General features: G+C 35.6%; 1 protein-coding gene across 2 annotated transcripts in view; it reads left to right on the forward strand.

Moving 5' to 3' along the window:
• Positions 1-14,498, forward strand: part of LOC144447756 (signal transducer and activator of transcription 5B-like) — a 37,438-nt gene that overhangs the window by 8,026 nt on the left and 14,914 nt on the right. For both annotated transcript variants that reach the window (XM_078137839.1, XM_078137840.1), the window contains exons 7-15: positions 211-350; positions 1,425-1,576; positions 2,994-3,149; positions 4,015-4,083; positions 4,701-4,766; positions 6,076-6,123; positions 6,687-6,774; positions 7,349-7,390; positions 7,854-7,934. In XM_078137839.1, coding sequence (XP_077993965.1) covers positions 211-350; positions 1,425-1,576; positions 2,994-3,149; positions 4,015-4,083; positions 4,701-4,766; positions 6,076-6,123; positions 6,687-6,774; positions 7,349-7,390; positions 7,854-7,934 — 842 coding nt within the window. The remainder of the gene's footprint in view (positions 1-210; positions 351-1,424; positions 1,577-2,993; positions 3,150-4,014; positions 4,084-4,700; positions 4,767-6,075; positions 6,124-6,686; positions 6,775-7,348; positions 7,391-7,853; positions 7,935-14,498) is intronic.

Below are 14,498 nucleotides of genomic sequence, written 5' to 3' on the forward strand. Positions count from 1 at the left end.
TTTGTCATGTTGAAAACTTTTTTTGGTATAATCGTCATACCCAATCAAAACTCATTCTGTCTTTTTATTGGTCAACTCAAACAGCTACAGACTCAGTACCCAATCAAAACTCATTCTGTCATGTTGTTCAACTTTGATAGGTCAACTCAAACAACTACAGACTCAGTACCAAATCGAAACTCATTCTGTCATGTTGTTCAACTTTGATAGGTCAACTCAAACAACTACAGACTCAGTACCCAATCAATGATCCAACCAGACAAACAACAGAGAAACAATTAACAGCTAGGAAGAAAGAAGTTGATACAGTACTACAAACTGAGGCACAACAACTCTTGAAGAACAGAATTGTAAGTACATGTACTCTTGAACATAAACTTCTTGTAGAAGCTTCACTCTACCATGTCACATAGTGTATCCCAAGGACCAAGTTGGAATAATTTGTGTCATGTGAATAAGGCTTCATCAATGTGTTTGTTATCAGTGATAACTTGGTAAAGTGAACTTGAATGACCCAGTTGTCAGTTCCAAGGTGTATCATGCACCTCCCTAAACAGTGCCATGTATTTTTATGCACAAAGGATTGTGCACACACTACAGGAGGGGGGGGGGCATGGCTGTCACCTTACTGTATCCTGGATTTATGAGTGAAAACTGTAAAACTGTTTGTGTCATTAATGGCATTATGGCTTTTCTTGTATAAAATAACTCACCAATATACATGTCACGTGATGCAGACAAAATGAGCCAAAAATTAACCGAACAAGCAACTTCAGTGTTCTCCCAACTTTCGAGAACACATTGTGCTAGGCTGCTAGCACCTTGCCACCCAGGCCACCATGCTTGGCAAGTGTATGCCATGCTGCATTCTCCCTACTGTAGAGAAAGCATGATGCTAATGCCACCTTGCCACCCAGGCCACCATGCTTGGCAGGTAGACAAAACATGGTACTAACATAGTCATTGCCATCCAGGCTGCCATGCTTCAAGTGTTCTACCATGCTTCAAAAGTGTTCTGCCGTCTCTGAGGTTTAGTAATCTTTGAAGGACAATAATTAATACTACTGTACTTTCACATGAAGAAAAATAGCCAATCCCTATTTCCTTTGTATAGTGGGTCAAATATAAACATGTCAAGAGTATGTTTCAATGTCGCAGAAATGCATATTATATGCCAATCATTATGCAAATTACCACATTAATTATTGATATGTAAATTTGTATTCAAATTAATAGCCATCCTTGAAATCTATCCTAGGGAGATCACATCTTGAAACTAGTACCTTGACAATTCATGTTTTATTTTATCAAAGATCTCTGCTAAAAATTCTTTCCACAAAAATTTTACACCTAAAATATCTGAATTGAAACCAGTAAAGCTGCACAAAAAAAATAGACAATATGGCTGACTTCTTGTCTTGCAGGATTTAGCAGAAAAACACCAACAAACTTTTAACATTTTGGAGGAATTACTGAATAGTACCTTAGAAGACCAATTAGTACAATGGAAGAGGAGACAACAACTGGCTGGCATTGGTGGACCTCCAGAGGGCAGTCTTGATCAGATACAGCAATGGTATGTGGTTACCACACACATTAACAATTCTGGTTGCTTTTGTATGGCAGTCCTAGATATTTCAAAATTTTGTCATTTTATGTACATAGCTATTTTCCTGTCATCCTGTACACTTAGTTATTATGTAAAAAAAAAAAGGGGGGGGGGGTTGAATAAGACAAGGCAACGCTGCCAAAGCTATGTAACTGTTAATGTCCTTCCTGAAATTTTTACATTATGAATTATGTTTGGAAATTGTTGATCTGAACAAATTTCTGCATATTCTAGTTTGCTGTATGGATAAAATAGCAATTTGATTGGTTGTAGACCTTTTAGTTGTCACTCTCTAATGTTAAGATCTAAAAAATATGCTAATAATATGCTATATTTTTAGCACAACTGAACTGAGATTTAGTAGTGCTATAGGCATGGTGAAATGTGTGTGTGTGTGTGTGTGTGTGTGTGTGTGTGTGTGTGTGTGTGTGTGTGTGTGTGTGTGTGTGTGTGTGAATGTGAATGACTTAAGTTAAAGTAAAAAGAACACCAGCTCGATTGCCTTGGTATTTGATGGGAACATTACTTATGGTGTGTAGATGGAACGTTGTTCAAATGAAAATGATCACATTGGAGATGTATGTTTTGGGTCAAAAAATGTGATTTTTGGTAAAAAATCTGTAATTCCAAAATTCCTGAGCAGATTGGGCTGAAATTTAGTAGGAGCACCTGGTACCCTTAGGGGTGTTTAGTTTATGAATTGTTCATTACGTGATGATTCCATCAGTGATATGCAAATCAGGTCTAAAAATGTGTGTTTTTGGTCAAAAGTCCCAAATTCCAACATTATTGTGCAGATGGGCGCTGACATTTGGTGAGAATGTTCTTAGGGTGTTTAGATTAAGAAGTATTCATGACAAGATGACCCCATCAGTGATATGTAAATTAGGTCTAAAAATGTGTTTTTTGGTCAAAAGTCCATAATTCCAAAATTACAGATGGGGGGGGGGGGGGGGGGGTGTTCTTAGAGATATTTAGATTAGGAACTATTCATGACATATGCCTAGCAATGAGACCATGCCCATAGCAACAACCAATTGATGGTTTATATTGCAAAAATGCAAACTGGCAATGGTAGCCAAGTGAATAAAGATTCAAAAAATGTATGCAAATATGCCTAGTAACAAGACCACGCCCATAGCAACAGCCAAATGATGGTGTATATCATATAAATAATAATAGGTAAGCAAATAAACATTCAAAAAATATATGCAAATATACCTGGCAAGAAGACCATGCCCATTGGAAACTAGGGAATGTTTATCAGGTTATTTGTTTGCCTGTTACTAGCATTTCAAAACTCATATGAATACTGGGCTATGTTTTCAAAGACAACATATCTAGATTGTATTCAGGTTATTAAATTGTCCTTGTCTTTGTTCAGGTGTGAGAACCTTGCTGAACTGATCTGGCAAAACAGACAACAAATCAAAAAGATAGATTTACTGCGTCAACAGTTACCAATGAAATGTCCAGGACCAGACCTACTGCCACAACTTCACAACACCATTACTTCACTGCTTTCAACATTAGTTACAAGGTAAGGACTTAGCTACTCAGTCTCAGTCAACATTAGTTACAAGGTAAGGACTTAGCTACTTAATCTAAGTCAACATTAGTTACAAGGTAAGGACTTAGCTACTCAGTCTCAGTCAACATTAGTTACAAGGTAAGGACTTAGCTACTTAATCTAAGTCAATATTAGTTACAAGGTAAGGACTTAGCTAATCAGTCTCAGTCAATATTAGTTACAAGGTAAGGACTTAGCTACTTAATCTAAGTCAATATTAGTTACAAGGTAAGGACTTAGCTACTCAGTCTCAGTCAACATTAGTTACAAGGTAAGGACTTAGCTAATCAGTCTCAGTCAATATTAGTTACAAGGTAAGGACTTAGCTACTTAATCTAAGTCAACATTAGTTACAAGGTAAGGACTTAGCTACTCAGTCTCAGTCAACATTAGTTACAAGGTAAGGACTTAGCTAATCAGTCTCAGTCAATATTAGTTACAAGGTAAGGACTTAGCTACTTAATCTAAGTCAACATTAGTTACAAGGTAAGGACTTAGCTAATCAGTCTCAATCAATATTAGTTACAAGGTAAGGACTTAGCTACTTAATCTAAGTCAATATTAGTTACAAGGTAAGGACTTAGCTAATCAGTCTCAGTCAATATTAGTTACAAGGTAAGGACTTAGCTACTTAATCTAAGTCAATATTAGATACAAGGTAAGGACTTAGCTACTTAATTTAAGTCAACATTAGTTACAAGGTAAGGACTTAGCTAACTTAGCTAGGAGTTGACAGAAACTTAAACTTTGAACACAAATAGAAATTGCCAAATTTAAACCCATCAAATAACCTGTATATAAATGATTGACATTTAATAATCTTTTTCTCTTTCAGTACATTTATTATTGAAAAACAACCACCACAAGTCCTTAAGAAAGATACCAAATTCAGTGCTGCTGTCAGGTGAGTGATAAGTGTTAGTCATTTTAATGGTGTATTGTTTTATTATAATGGGACAAATGTACAACAGTATGATTTTCAATGACTTAGATAGACTAATTTGTACAATGTGATTTTCAATGACTTAGATAGACTAATTTGTACAATGTGATTTTCAATGACTTAGACTAATTCATACAATATGATTTTCAATGACTTAGACTAATTCGTACAATATGATTTTCACTGACTTAAATGGACTAATTGGTACAACAGTATGATTTTCAATGATTTAATTCACAAATACATGCCTTGTTTAAATGAACTCTGTAGAATTCATTACCTATTTCCCAGAGTTCAATTTGTGTTCCTGCAGAGTCCCAGGAGATAATGGAAATGTTGACTGCTAAAATCCTGATTTTATCTCTTTTTTAGGAATGATGCATGGGATGAAGCTTCTAAAAAGAAACTTTTTATCAGCTTTAAAACATCCATAATGAATTTATGATAGTTCCAGCCCACATTTTAATTCTCCTTTTAATCGCACACAATTGTAAACATAAGTCAAGTTATCTGTGCTTACAAGCATTATTTTCAGTTCTTATTATTGAGTTGACTGACTATAACATTCATTCCTGTAGATTATTGGTTGGTGGTAAACTCAATGTCCACATGAGTCCTCCTCAAGTTAAAGCATCCATTATCAGGTAAGATGATTTAGATTAGCTTTGGAAATTCAAATTATATATCTGTCTTATACCAAGCACAGTGTTCTTTATTTTACAGAAAATAGCAAAGTTTACAATGTCCATGTTTGTTACTTATTCACTGGCTTAGCGCACTTGTCACTTGTCACTAACTTAATATGTTTAAGAGTTTATATTCAATAGACACCCATGGTATCATTTTGACTATATTTTTAGCTAATTTCAATTACTATTTGTCTGTACTCGAATACAGTCAATTCATTAGTACAAACTCACTTATAATGAAAACCAGGTTAGAACGAACACTATTCGAAGGTACTGATTTCGTGCCATTGTTTACTATGTAAATCGCAATGTTTAGAACAAACTCACTTACAATGAAAACATGTTTACAACAAACTGATGTTCCATCAGAGAACAATGGGTTCTGACACCTACGACAAACATTTTACTTTTATTGTAGCAGTACAAAAATATAAAATGTCACCAACAATAAAAACACAGCTCTTCACATGTCAACAGTGTGAAATGTAGGCAGGATTTGACTTCCTCTGTAAAGAAAGTCTTGGATCTCCAACTATTGTGTGTACATAGAATGGAGATGTTAGGCGGTTAACACCACGTAGTCACAAGTACACAATAGAGGGGAGATTGTCGATGTTCATACACAGTAGTCACAAGTACACAATAGAGGGGAGATTGTCGATGTTCATACACAGTAGTCACAAGTACACAATAGAGGGGAGATTGTCGATGTTCATACACACAAAAATGTTCTTATATCCTATTGCTGATAAAATCTACAATGGCTACAACTGGTGTAACAAAGAATCGTACTGTGACTTTCAATTGCAAAGTTCAATTGATCAAAGCAATGGAGTTTATGTCATGGTGAAGTCTGTCGAAAATTTGATGACAAACACAGTATTCTGTCTACTATCGTGAAGAAGAAAGCTGATGTTCTGAAGATATATGAACACAACAAAATCGAGCTGAGTCATAAGCATTTCCGTTTTTCTGCCGAAGATGACGTTGAACAAGCGTGGCAATTATGGGTATGCCAAGTTGAATAGCACCCCCAGTGTCAATACGGTAATAACGAAGTACAGATATAAAGAACTGAATTCCCTAGTCCCAAGCTGTTCATACTAATGAGGTTTGACTAGTATTCTTTGCAATTCACTGTCATTATCTATTACTATATGTGATTTATGGTGGCCAGAAGACTCCCCAGTAATGATAATGCATAATTATTATGCAATGCATAGAATGACATATATGGATCTCTTTCTGATTCTTCTCATTCTAGTGAAAACCAAGCCAAAGCTCTCCTCCATAATGAAAATGCCAATGTCAAGTAAGTTGTGATGTCATGATTTTAATACACTTTATTATATCAGACCATATCCGATGGTTACATAGTATCATTTCAAACCTGTATCCATAGTTACACAGCTTCATTTCAATCATGTATCCATGGTTACATAGCATTATTTCAAACTTGTATCCATGGTTACACAGTATCATTTCAAACATATGTCCATGATTACACAGCATTATTTCAGACTTGTATCCATGGTTACACAGCATCATTTTAAACATGTTTCCATAGTTATATGTCATAATAATGTCTTTTAGTCATATTGCAAATAGTTGTATCAACTTTGTGACTAGTTTTAAAAAGAGCAGGGCATTCGTATCTCCCAGATGAGGAAAATGTACTAAACTTTTCTGTAGCAATGCCAGTCACATGGGAATACACAAAACAGTCAATAAATTATGGATAAAAGAACTCCCATGGCCAGTCACTGAAATCGTTTGAAACTGTGGATTTGCTCTTTTTCACCAAATGTATTCAGTAAATTTTAGTCAAACTTTACAAAGTCCTGATTAACACAAACATATGTTTTGATTGTTTAGCGACACAAGTGGAGATATTCTAAACAACTGTGGTGTTATGGAGTACCATAAAGACAGTGGGGTACTAAGTGTTAATTTCAGAAACATGGTAAGTTAACATTTCTCTTTTATTAAGTTAGTAAACTACAGTATGACTGTCTGATGCTGTAAGTGAAGTATTATGCTTGTAACCATAGACCTTCCACCCACCCTGATGTAACCAATTGAGTTTCAGTACAAGAATATAGAAATATGCAATAATATTTCATTAGTAAAATCATAGAATTGAGAAGAAGAAAAATTTGTCAAGTACTCTTGACAGAGTAGTTAGGTACGGTAGATTACCATGGCATGGATTAGCCTATTTTTTCTGTATGCATTTGTACACAAAAGCTTATCAAATATCTACATTATCTTATAAAATCTGTTAACCAGATTTCAATACAATCCAGTTCTTTCAATATTAATTACACAGAAAGACCGACCAACAGACAGACATCAGCATTGTCTTATAGCATCCAAAACATAACAAGATACAGGAACTACTATCCATTTTTGCTGTCTGCTGTTCTATTTATTGTTTCATTTATTTATTTATGTTAGTGGATGTTTATGTATACAATTTGATTTTAGAAACAAACTGGCCCTGATTGTGAAATTAACATATTCCTTCTTTCTTACAGTCCTTGAAGAAGATCAAGAGAGAAGAGGGCAAAGGTCATGAGGTAAAGTTTAGATATAGGAAATTCAAAAACCTGCCATCTTGAGTGTTGTATTCTGGGAAACATTGATTTGTCATTCCATTCTAAACATGAATCAATCAGTGTTCTAACAAAAATTTATGCTTATGACTCAGCTCGATTTTGTTGTGTTCATATATCTTCAGAACATCAGCTTTCTTCTTCACGATAGTAGACAGAATACTGTGTTTGTCATCAAATTTTCGACAGACTTCACCATGACATAAACTCCATTGCTTTGATCAATATTGTCTGTAATGCTGAATAATTGTTACCATTACCCAGACCTTTGCAGGAAGGCTCTCCTTTGATTATGACAGATAAAGTGTAACCATAACTAAACAAATCCCACAGTTCTTTGCATCTGAGCATGCTCAGTGTGGATATGAAGTTGGCAAAGTGCCATGACCCAATTATTATATTTTGTTATAAATTGTGTTCATTGTAGGCTGTGACCGAGAAGAAGTTTACCATATTATTCCAGTCTGAATTTAGTGTTGCTGGCAGAGAACTTATCTTTCAAGTCAGGGTGAGTACTGGTATTGTGAATCACAGTCCACGTATATTTACAAGCAGTAGGACATCTCTGTGTTGGTACTAGACAGATTTGACCCTTTTTGTTTATATTGCAGAATAAATTTAGATGATTTTGGTATTCCTTTCATGTCATAAGGTTGTGTATAGTTTGGCATAGAGAGAAAATTACCATTGTTAAGTTCCATTGAATTGTATACTGAAAATCAAATGTTCACAAAATGAAATGTTAAATCCCAGTCATTTTAACTTTTTACTATTTTGTTAATTTTTTGTCAGTGTAAACATACTGCAAACATTTACTGGAATGGTTCAATCCTTGGAATTAGCTGTTCCACAATTACTTCATGATATTTGAAAATCATTTGATGTCAGTATGTAAACTGGATGATTGAAAAAGCAAAAACAATTTAAAAAACTGAAAATGTATGGAATGCTGGTATGGTTTGATCACTAGATATTCATACATGCTGCAACAATTACAATAACATAAATAAGTAAAGAAAACCCTCAACAATTAACCAAAAATGTGAACAGTACGAGCATCTCACAATGGTCTTCCATTTCATGACATTCAGTATACCAGTAGCTCTGGATGTATGCCTTACGATGTTCGACACGTCTTTCCATCTCTGCTATGGTTCTTCCCTGTAGTTTTTAACGGAGACTGCGAACGGAAAATCATGCGCACTGATTTACTAAATAAAATCCACCTAGAACCTTTTTTTAGCTCCGCTGTCAGCGAAAGCTGAAAGCGTAGCTTTAGGTATAGGTGGGTATTGAGGTATAGAGAGTAGAGTGAATCATAGGTGTCCGTCAAACTTTTATATTTTTACTATCTACTCCATAAGTGACAGTCGGAATTCTTCGATATTTGGTGTGCATGTTCCCTGGGGGGAGGCTATTCAGATTTGTTCATGCCAAGTTGATCTGTGCCATTTTCAATTTTTTATGATTTTTTTTCATAAAATGTCATTTTCATCAACTCCTCCTTGAAAACCTCTTATTAGATTGCTTTGATATCTGGCGTGTTGATGCGCAGGGGGTAGCTTACTCAGATTTGTTAATTTCAAATCAGCACATCCTCATTTTTATTTTTTATGATTTTTTTTTTGTAATTTGAAAAAAAATGAATATGTTAATGAGCATAATGACCGACGCCATATTGGAAATCAGTCGACGAGACTTTAAGTAAACTGCCACTTTTCAAAAGACACTATTGACGTCAAACAAGCAATGTAATATGTGCTATAGTCATAATTCTACGCATTGGGCGCCCAAATGACAAGCGTTTGTTCGAAACAGGGTTGTAAACTTCAAATCCAATTCTGCACCCTTCTACATTATCAGCCAATCCGCAACATCCTCATTTGCATACTCTATCCTGATTCGACCAGAAGCTGAAGGTGACCTCATTCGACCGAGCGATTTTCCACAGCAAGTATCTTGAGTATCAACACAGGACGTTCTTAGTACTCACTAAAATCACACTTCAGACCCACTATAAAAGTGTGATGTTTTCAGATAACATGTAACTTGTGGTTAATTCTATATTGTTGTGCAATTTGGAATGACAGTGAACCAGAATTCAGACAACTTGCGTAAGGAAGGGCATGCCAGGCATGCGGTTGAAGTTTAAATATGGCCGACAGTTCACATGTAAAGTTAAACGACATGAACGTGTCTTGCCTTTCCAAAATGCAAATATTTGGCAAGTAAAAATAATTAAAATAATTACAACTTTAATTTGGCTTCAGACTTTGCATTATGTTTTGCGTATCTTTCCCCGTTTTACATGTAAATCCGAAAAGGTTCTCTCTCATCATGTCATCAGTGTCAGTGATCATACCGCGCGGGGTAGTCCTCGGGTGCACGAGTCTGTATTACTGACTTGACTCTAAACACCGGAGGGGGAGGGACAATTGTCAGAATCGAGTCCCGAATTCCTCCGTATGCAAGCAGGACTACGTGCGGGGCTGCTTTGAGTACGAGCGAAGTGAGGCATGTTGAGGTATTTTGTTGAGAATTATAAATATTGCGAAATGTCAAGTACAAGGTTTAAATACAATGGAATGATGAAAAAAATGGCAGAGTCTGCTGACAGGCGCCGGTCACAAAAAACACTGAGAATTAAAATATCAGACGATGTACATGTATGTATTAATCGCCGACAATCCACCCGTATGCACGAGGGACTAACCCGGAAGCAAGTCGTTGTCAGCCATACGTTACAGTGGTAACATCGTCCGAGAAATCGCTGCGTTCAGAGTGTCATTATTCACAGAATTGTTGTTTTCGAGTGAAAACCCGTCTTGAATTGTATAACTCTAACAAATGAAGACATGTCAAGTTATATTTTGAAAGTTGTATCGCTAGTTTGAGACGATTTCCTCACGTACTATAGTACTATCGAGGCTTACTTGGAAGTAGTAGGACCTTCCAGTTCATCGGGAAGTTTAGCCAGTCCGATAATTAGCCCCCGTCGGACGAAGTCCGAGGCGGGGGCTTTATAAATTGGGTTCTGTCCGTGAGTGTGTGCGTGCGTCCGTGCGTGCATGCATGCGCGTGTCCGTCCTCAGCCATATCTCGGACAATCATGGACCGATTCCTTCCAAAATTGGTACATTCATAATTAGATATGAGTTACATATGCACGCTGATTTTCTTTTGGATGCGATGTGGTTTAGCTGATTTACAAACATTTAAAATATTTCACATGTCTGTAACAATAATTTGTAGAGTAAATTGCCCATGTGTATGAACATGGGTTCAGAATTGCAATCATCGAATTCAAATTTAGATTATCGAATTCAAATTCAGATTAGATTCGGATGTTTGTAAGAGTGACTTTTGTTTTTTATATCTGCATCGATAAAAGGTAAGGAGAATTATTATTCTTTATTGTCAATGTGCTTTGGATAATTATTAATCTTTATTGTCAATGCGCTTTGTACCTGTATGAAAACTAGTGCACACTTCATTACATACAATGCATTTCATGCTGTGCCAATCATAATTGTACATTTGTGGTAAATGGTATGTGTGTAAATAAAGCTTTTGAATGAAAGTTGTAAGCGCAAGTATGCATATTTGTTTATCAAAATCATCAAATATGGCCGGAAAACGGTTTATTGTACTTTTTGAGAATTATTTGGTCCCTATCCAATTCGTCTAATATATGAATATGTCTAATAGTGTGAATCCAAATCTGAGAATATTGTGCAAGATCGCCAACGTTATCCAAAAAGAGGCTGATGACGTATGTGCTTTAGATTTCATTCATGAATTGTAGTGCTCGCACAAAATTTCTTCCATTCTCCACGATACAGTAGATTCCGTTGTAAGTTTAACCCTACATTATCAGTGTTCTCCACGAGGGGTTTTTGAGGGGCGCACCGCCCCTCTGTTTGCGTTCAGCGCCCGTTTGTTTTGGTGTGAACGTCTTCAAGAGATTCTATTCAATGCCGTTAATGAAGGAAGTGAACAGCGACACTGCGTCTATCATCATTTATGAACTTATTTATCGCCTTGATTATAACAATGGTAGCCGAAACAAAAACAGTAAATGTAGTACCGTCGTAAAGTAGAAGACGGTATGTTGGTAGTTTCTATGGCCGGGTATATCAAGCCGGTAATTTCCAAGCCTTCCCGTATATACGCAATACAGTACGCATACGATGTACGATGTCACGGCAATTTTCGCGTTGTATCGATAAATACGAACAAAATCCTAAAATTTATACATGTTCTTTAGAAATAACTACTCCGGTACGGTTCCATGGTAAAATTTATGTCCTAAATGATCACGTTTGGATGTGAATCGCGATCGTAGTACCACGAGGTAGCTCCAATGTGGCAGCCATGTTTGTTACTGCACATTTGCACTGAACGTATTCGGTTATTCTTAGCCCAAATTCGTCACATTAAAAATGTACGTATTTCCGGCAAATTTGGATGAAAAATCATTTTCCATTCATGAAAATTAAAAGGATATCAAATTTTAGAGAAATGAAGGGAAATGAATTGTTTTCAATTAATTTTTATGAATGACATGCACCAGATTCAGTAATCAAAAATTGGGGTGAACCTTGATGTATACTACCAATAATTGCAAATTTACCAGGGCAAGTCTGTTTTGGTGTTGGAGGACCTGGGTTTGTTTCTATATCACTTCCAAGCAGGAGCAACATCCTGGTGTAATAATTATAATACAAGTAAAGGTGAAGAATACAAGCGCAGCAGAAGGACAATATCTTTGTTAATTTTACATTGATCATGTAGTGCACAGAATAAAAACTTCCTACAGACTGCCTGTATTGTTGGACACACATTCCCATGATTGTTTTATTGCTAATACCTAGTCAGTAATTTGAAATATAAACTAAGACAATTGAACTTTCTATTTCTAGTTCTTTCAAGTGTTTGTATCCTTGGTACAACTTATATTGTAGTGAGTTCTAGGACAAGTTTCTAATAATGTATGTACTGTCCTATCACCTGTCTTTTATTTTATGTATGTACTGTCCTATCACATGTGTTTTATTAGATTTTGGTTGTTGTCTTTGCTTTTGTTCTCTTTGTGTTCTCTAGTTCTCTAGTGGTCTATGTTCAGACCAGCAGTTAATTTGGGACGGTGCCCAAATCCTACTTTAACCTCCTCAACTGAAGAGTGTTCTCGGGTTCTGAGAATTTTGTTATTGTATTTATGTCTGTTGTGCAAGGTGTGTGCCTTTGTTGTGTCTGTATCCTTGTAAACCAGTACAGGATCCAACAATTTACTCCTACCACTGATATTGAATTTCATAAAATGGAGAGTGTATTTGAGAGTGCTCTAAAAATTTCATCCCAGTGTATTCTTATAGTGAAAGACTATGGTATGGCATTATTTACTCAAGATGACCAGTTCCACTTGTTCGATCCTCATAGCAGAAATGATCAAGGTTATTCAATGCCTGATGTACATGCAGTTCTTATCATTTTCAAGACAATACATGATCTCTGTACCCATTTAAGACAACTAACATCAACATTGACTGAGGATTCTCTTGCAAGTGTGGCTTTTGAAATTACTCCTACACTAGTCTATACAACAAATAGTCCAAGTGATTCCTTTAACCTTACAGCACATTATGGGATATGTTCATCTGCCATCATAACATGTACAACTGAAGAAAAGTATATACATAAGATGAAACAAACACTTAAAGTTGATAATAAAAAAAAATTCTCAAAAACAGAAAGATCATGTGCGCGTAAAATTAATGTCGCGAACCCTGATTTAAAGGAAGTACAAATGTATTCAACAGAGCAAGACACATTAACACAATATACTAGTGAAACAGCTTCATGTAGCGTCAAAAGCATGCCACAGGTGTGTAAAACAGACCAATTACAAAGAACTGTTTCACAACCTTTGTCATGTGTACTTAAAATTAATGTCACAAAACCTCATTTAAAAAAGGTACAGATATATTCAACAAAACAACAAACATTAACCCACAAAAACACTTGTGAGATAGCTACATATAGAGTCCATAGCATGACACAGGTGTGTAAATCAGACAAATTACAAAGAACTGTTTCACAAACAAGTTATCAGCACAGTGATAATGATTGTAAAATCATTAGTGATTCTGCACCAGTTACACATTATTATCATCCAATTGACAAATCATGGCAATTTGCAAAAGCAATACTGTTTTCTTTGTCCCCACCAAAACACACTTTATTTTTTTTTGGGCTAGGACTTTAAGTCTCAAACATCCACTGCGGGGGCTGTGTCATCTTCGATGGCTTGTTCTTTCTGGTTTAGTTTACAACACTTTTGATCACGCAGATTTTGTTGTTGTGATGAAAAGAAATTAAAAAAAGATCATTTCAACCATTTCGTTGTGTTTTCTTTGTGAAAGGTAACCGAACATGAACGAGTGTTACCACTGTTACCACTGTTACCATGGCTGAGAATGACTCTCTTCCGGGTACTTGAGATTGTCGCCGTACGGAAACTAAGATGGCGATTAATACATTTTTTCCCTATATATATCTACCACAACTAGAACAAGTTGAATGTTGTTGACTTTGTAAATTTGTTAGAAAATTGAAATTCAAATTGCCTCAAAATTATTTTAGATCCCTAGTTTATTTCATTCTTCATTAAAATTTTCCAGGGTTACAGCTGTAAGACACTGGAATTACTTATAGCCAACCTCAAAATCCTCTTTTTTTCTTTTTCTTGTGTGCATTTCCCAGTCATTTTTTTCTGAGATTTTGTGCAATTTTTCATAACAGTAGATTTTTGTTATAAAATGGTGACTATGGTATAAAAGTACAATACATTGCCAACTTCTGTGTAAAATGTGTTTTATAGTGAGACATCATATGAAACCACTAACCACTTTATTGCATCGCTAAATCAAAACTGCATAGTGACTCGAAGAGCTGAAGACCTGAACCACTTCTATATGTCACCAAAATAAAAAATTAAATTAAAAAAAAAAACAGCGGAGCTATTCTGACCGATAGGTCGCTTGTTACTATATCAAGTACAGAAAACAAGTTT

The sequence above is a fragment of the Glandiceps talaboti genome, chromosome 16 (genome assembly GCF_964340395.1).
Source record: "Glandiceps talaboti chromosome 16, keGlaTala1.1, whole genome shotgun sequence".
NCBI classification, from domain to species: domain Eukaryota; kingdom Metazoa; phylum Hemichordata; class Enteropneusta; family Spengelidae; genus Glandiceps; species Glandiceps talaboti.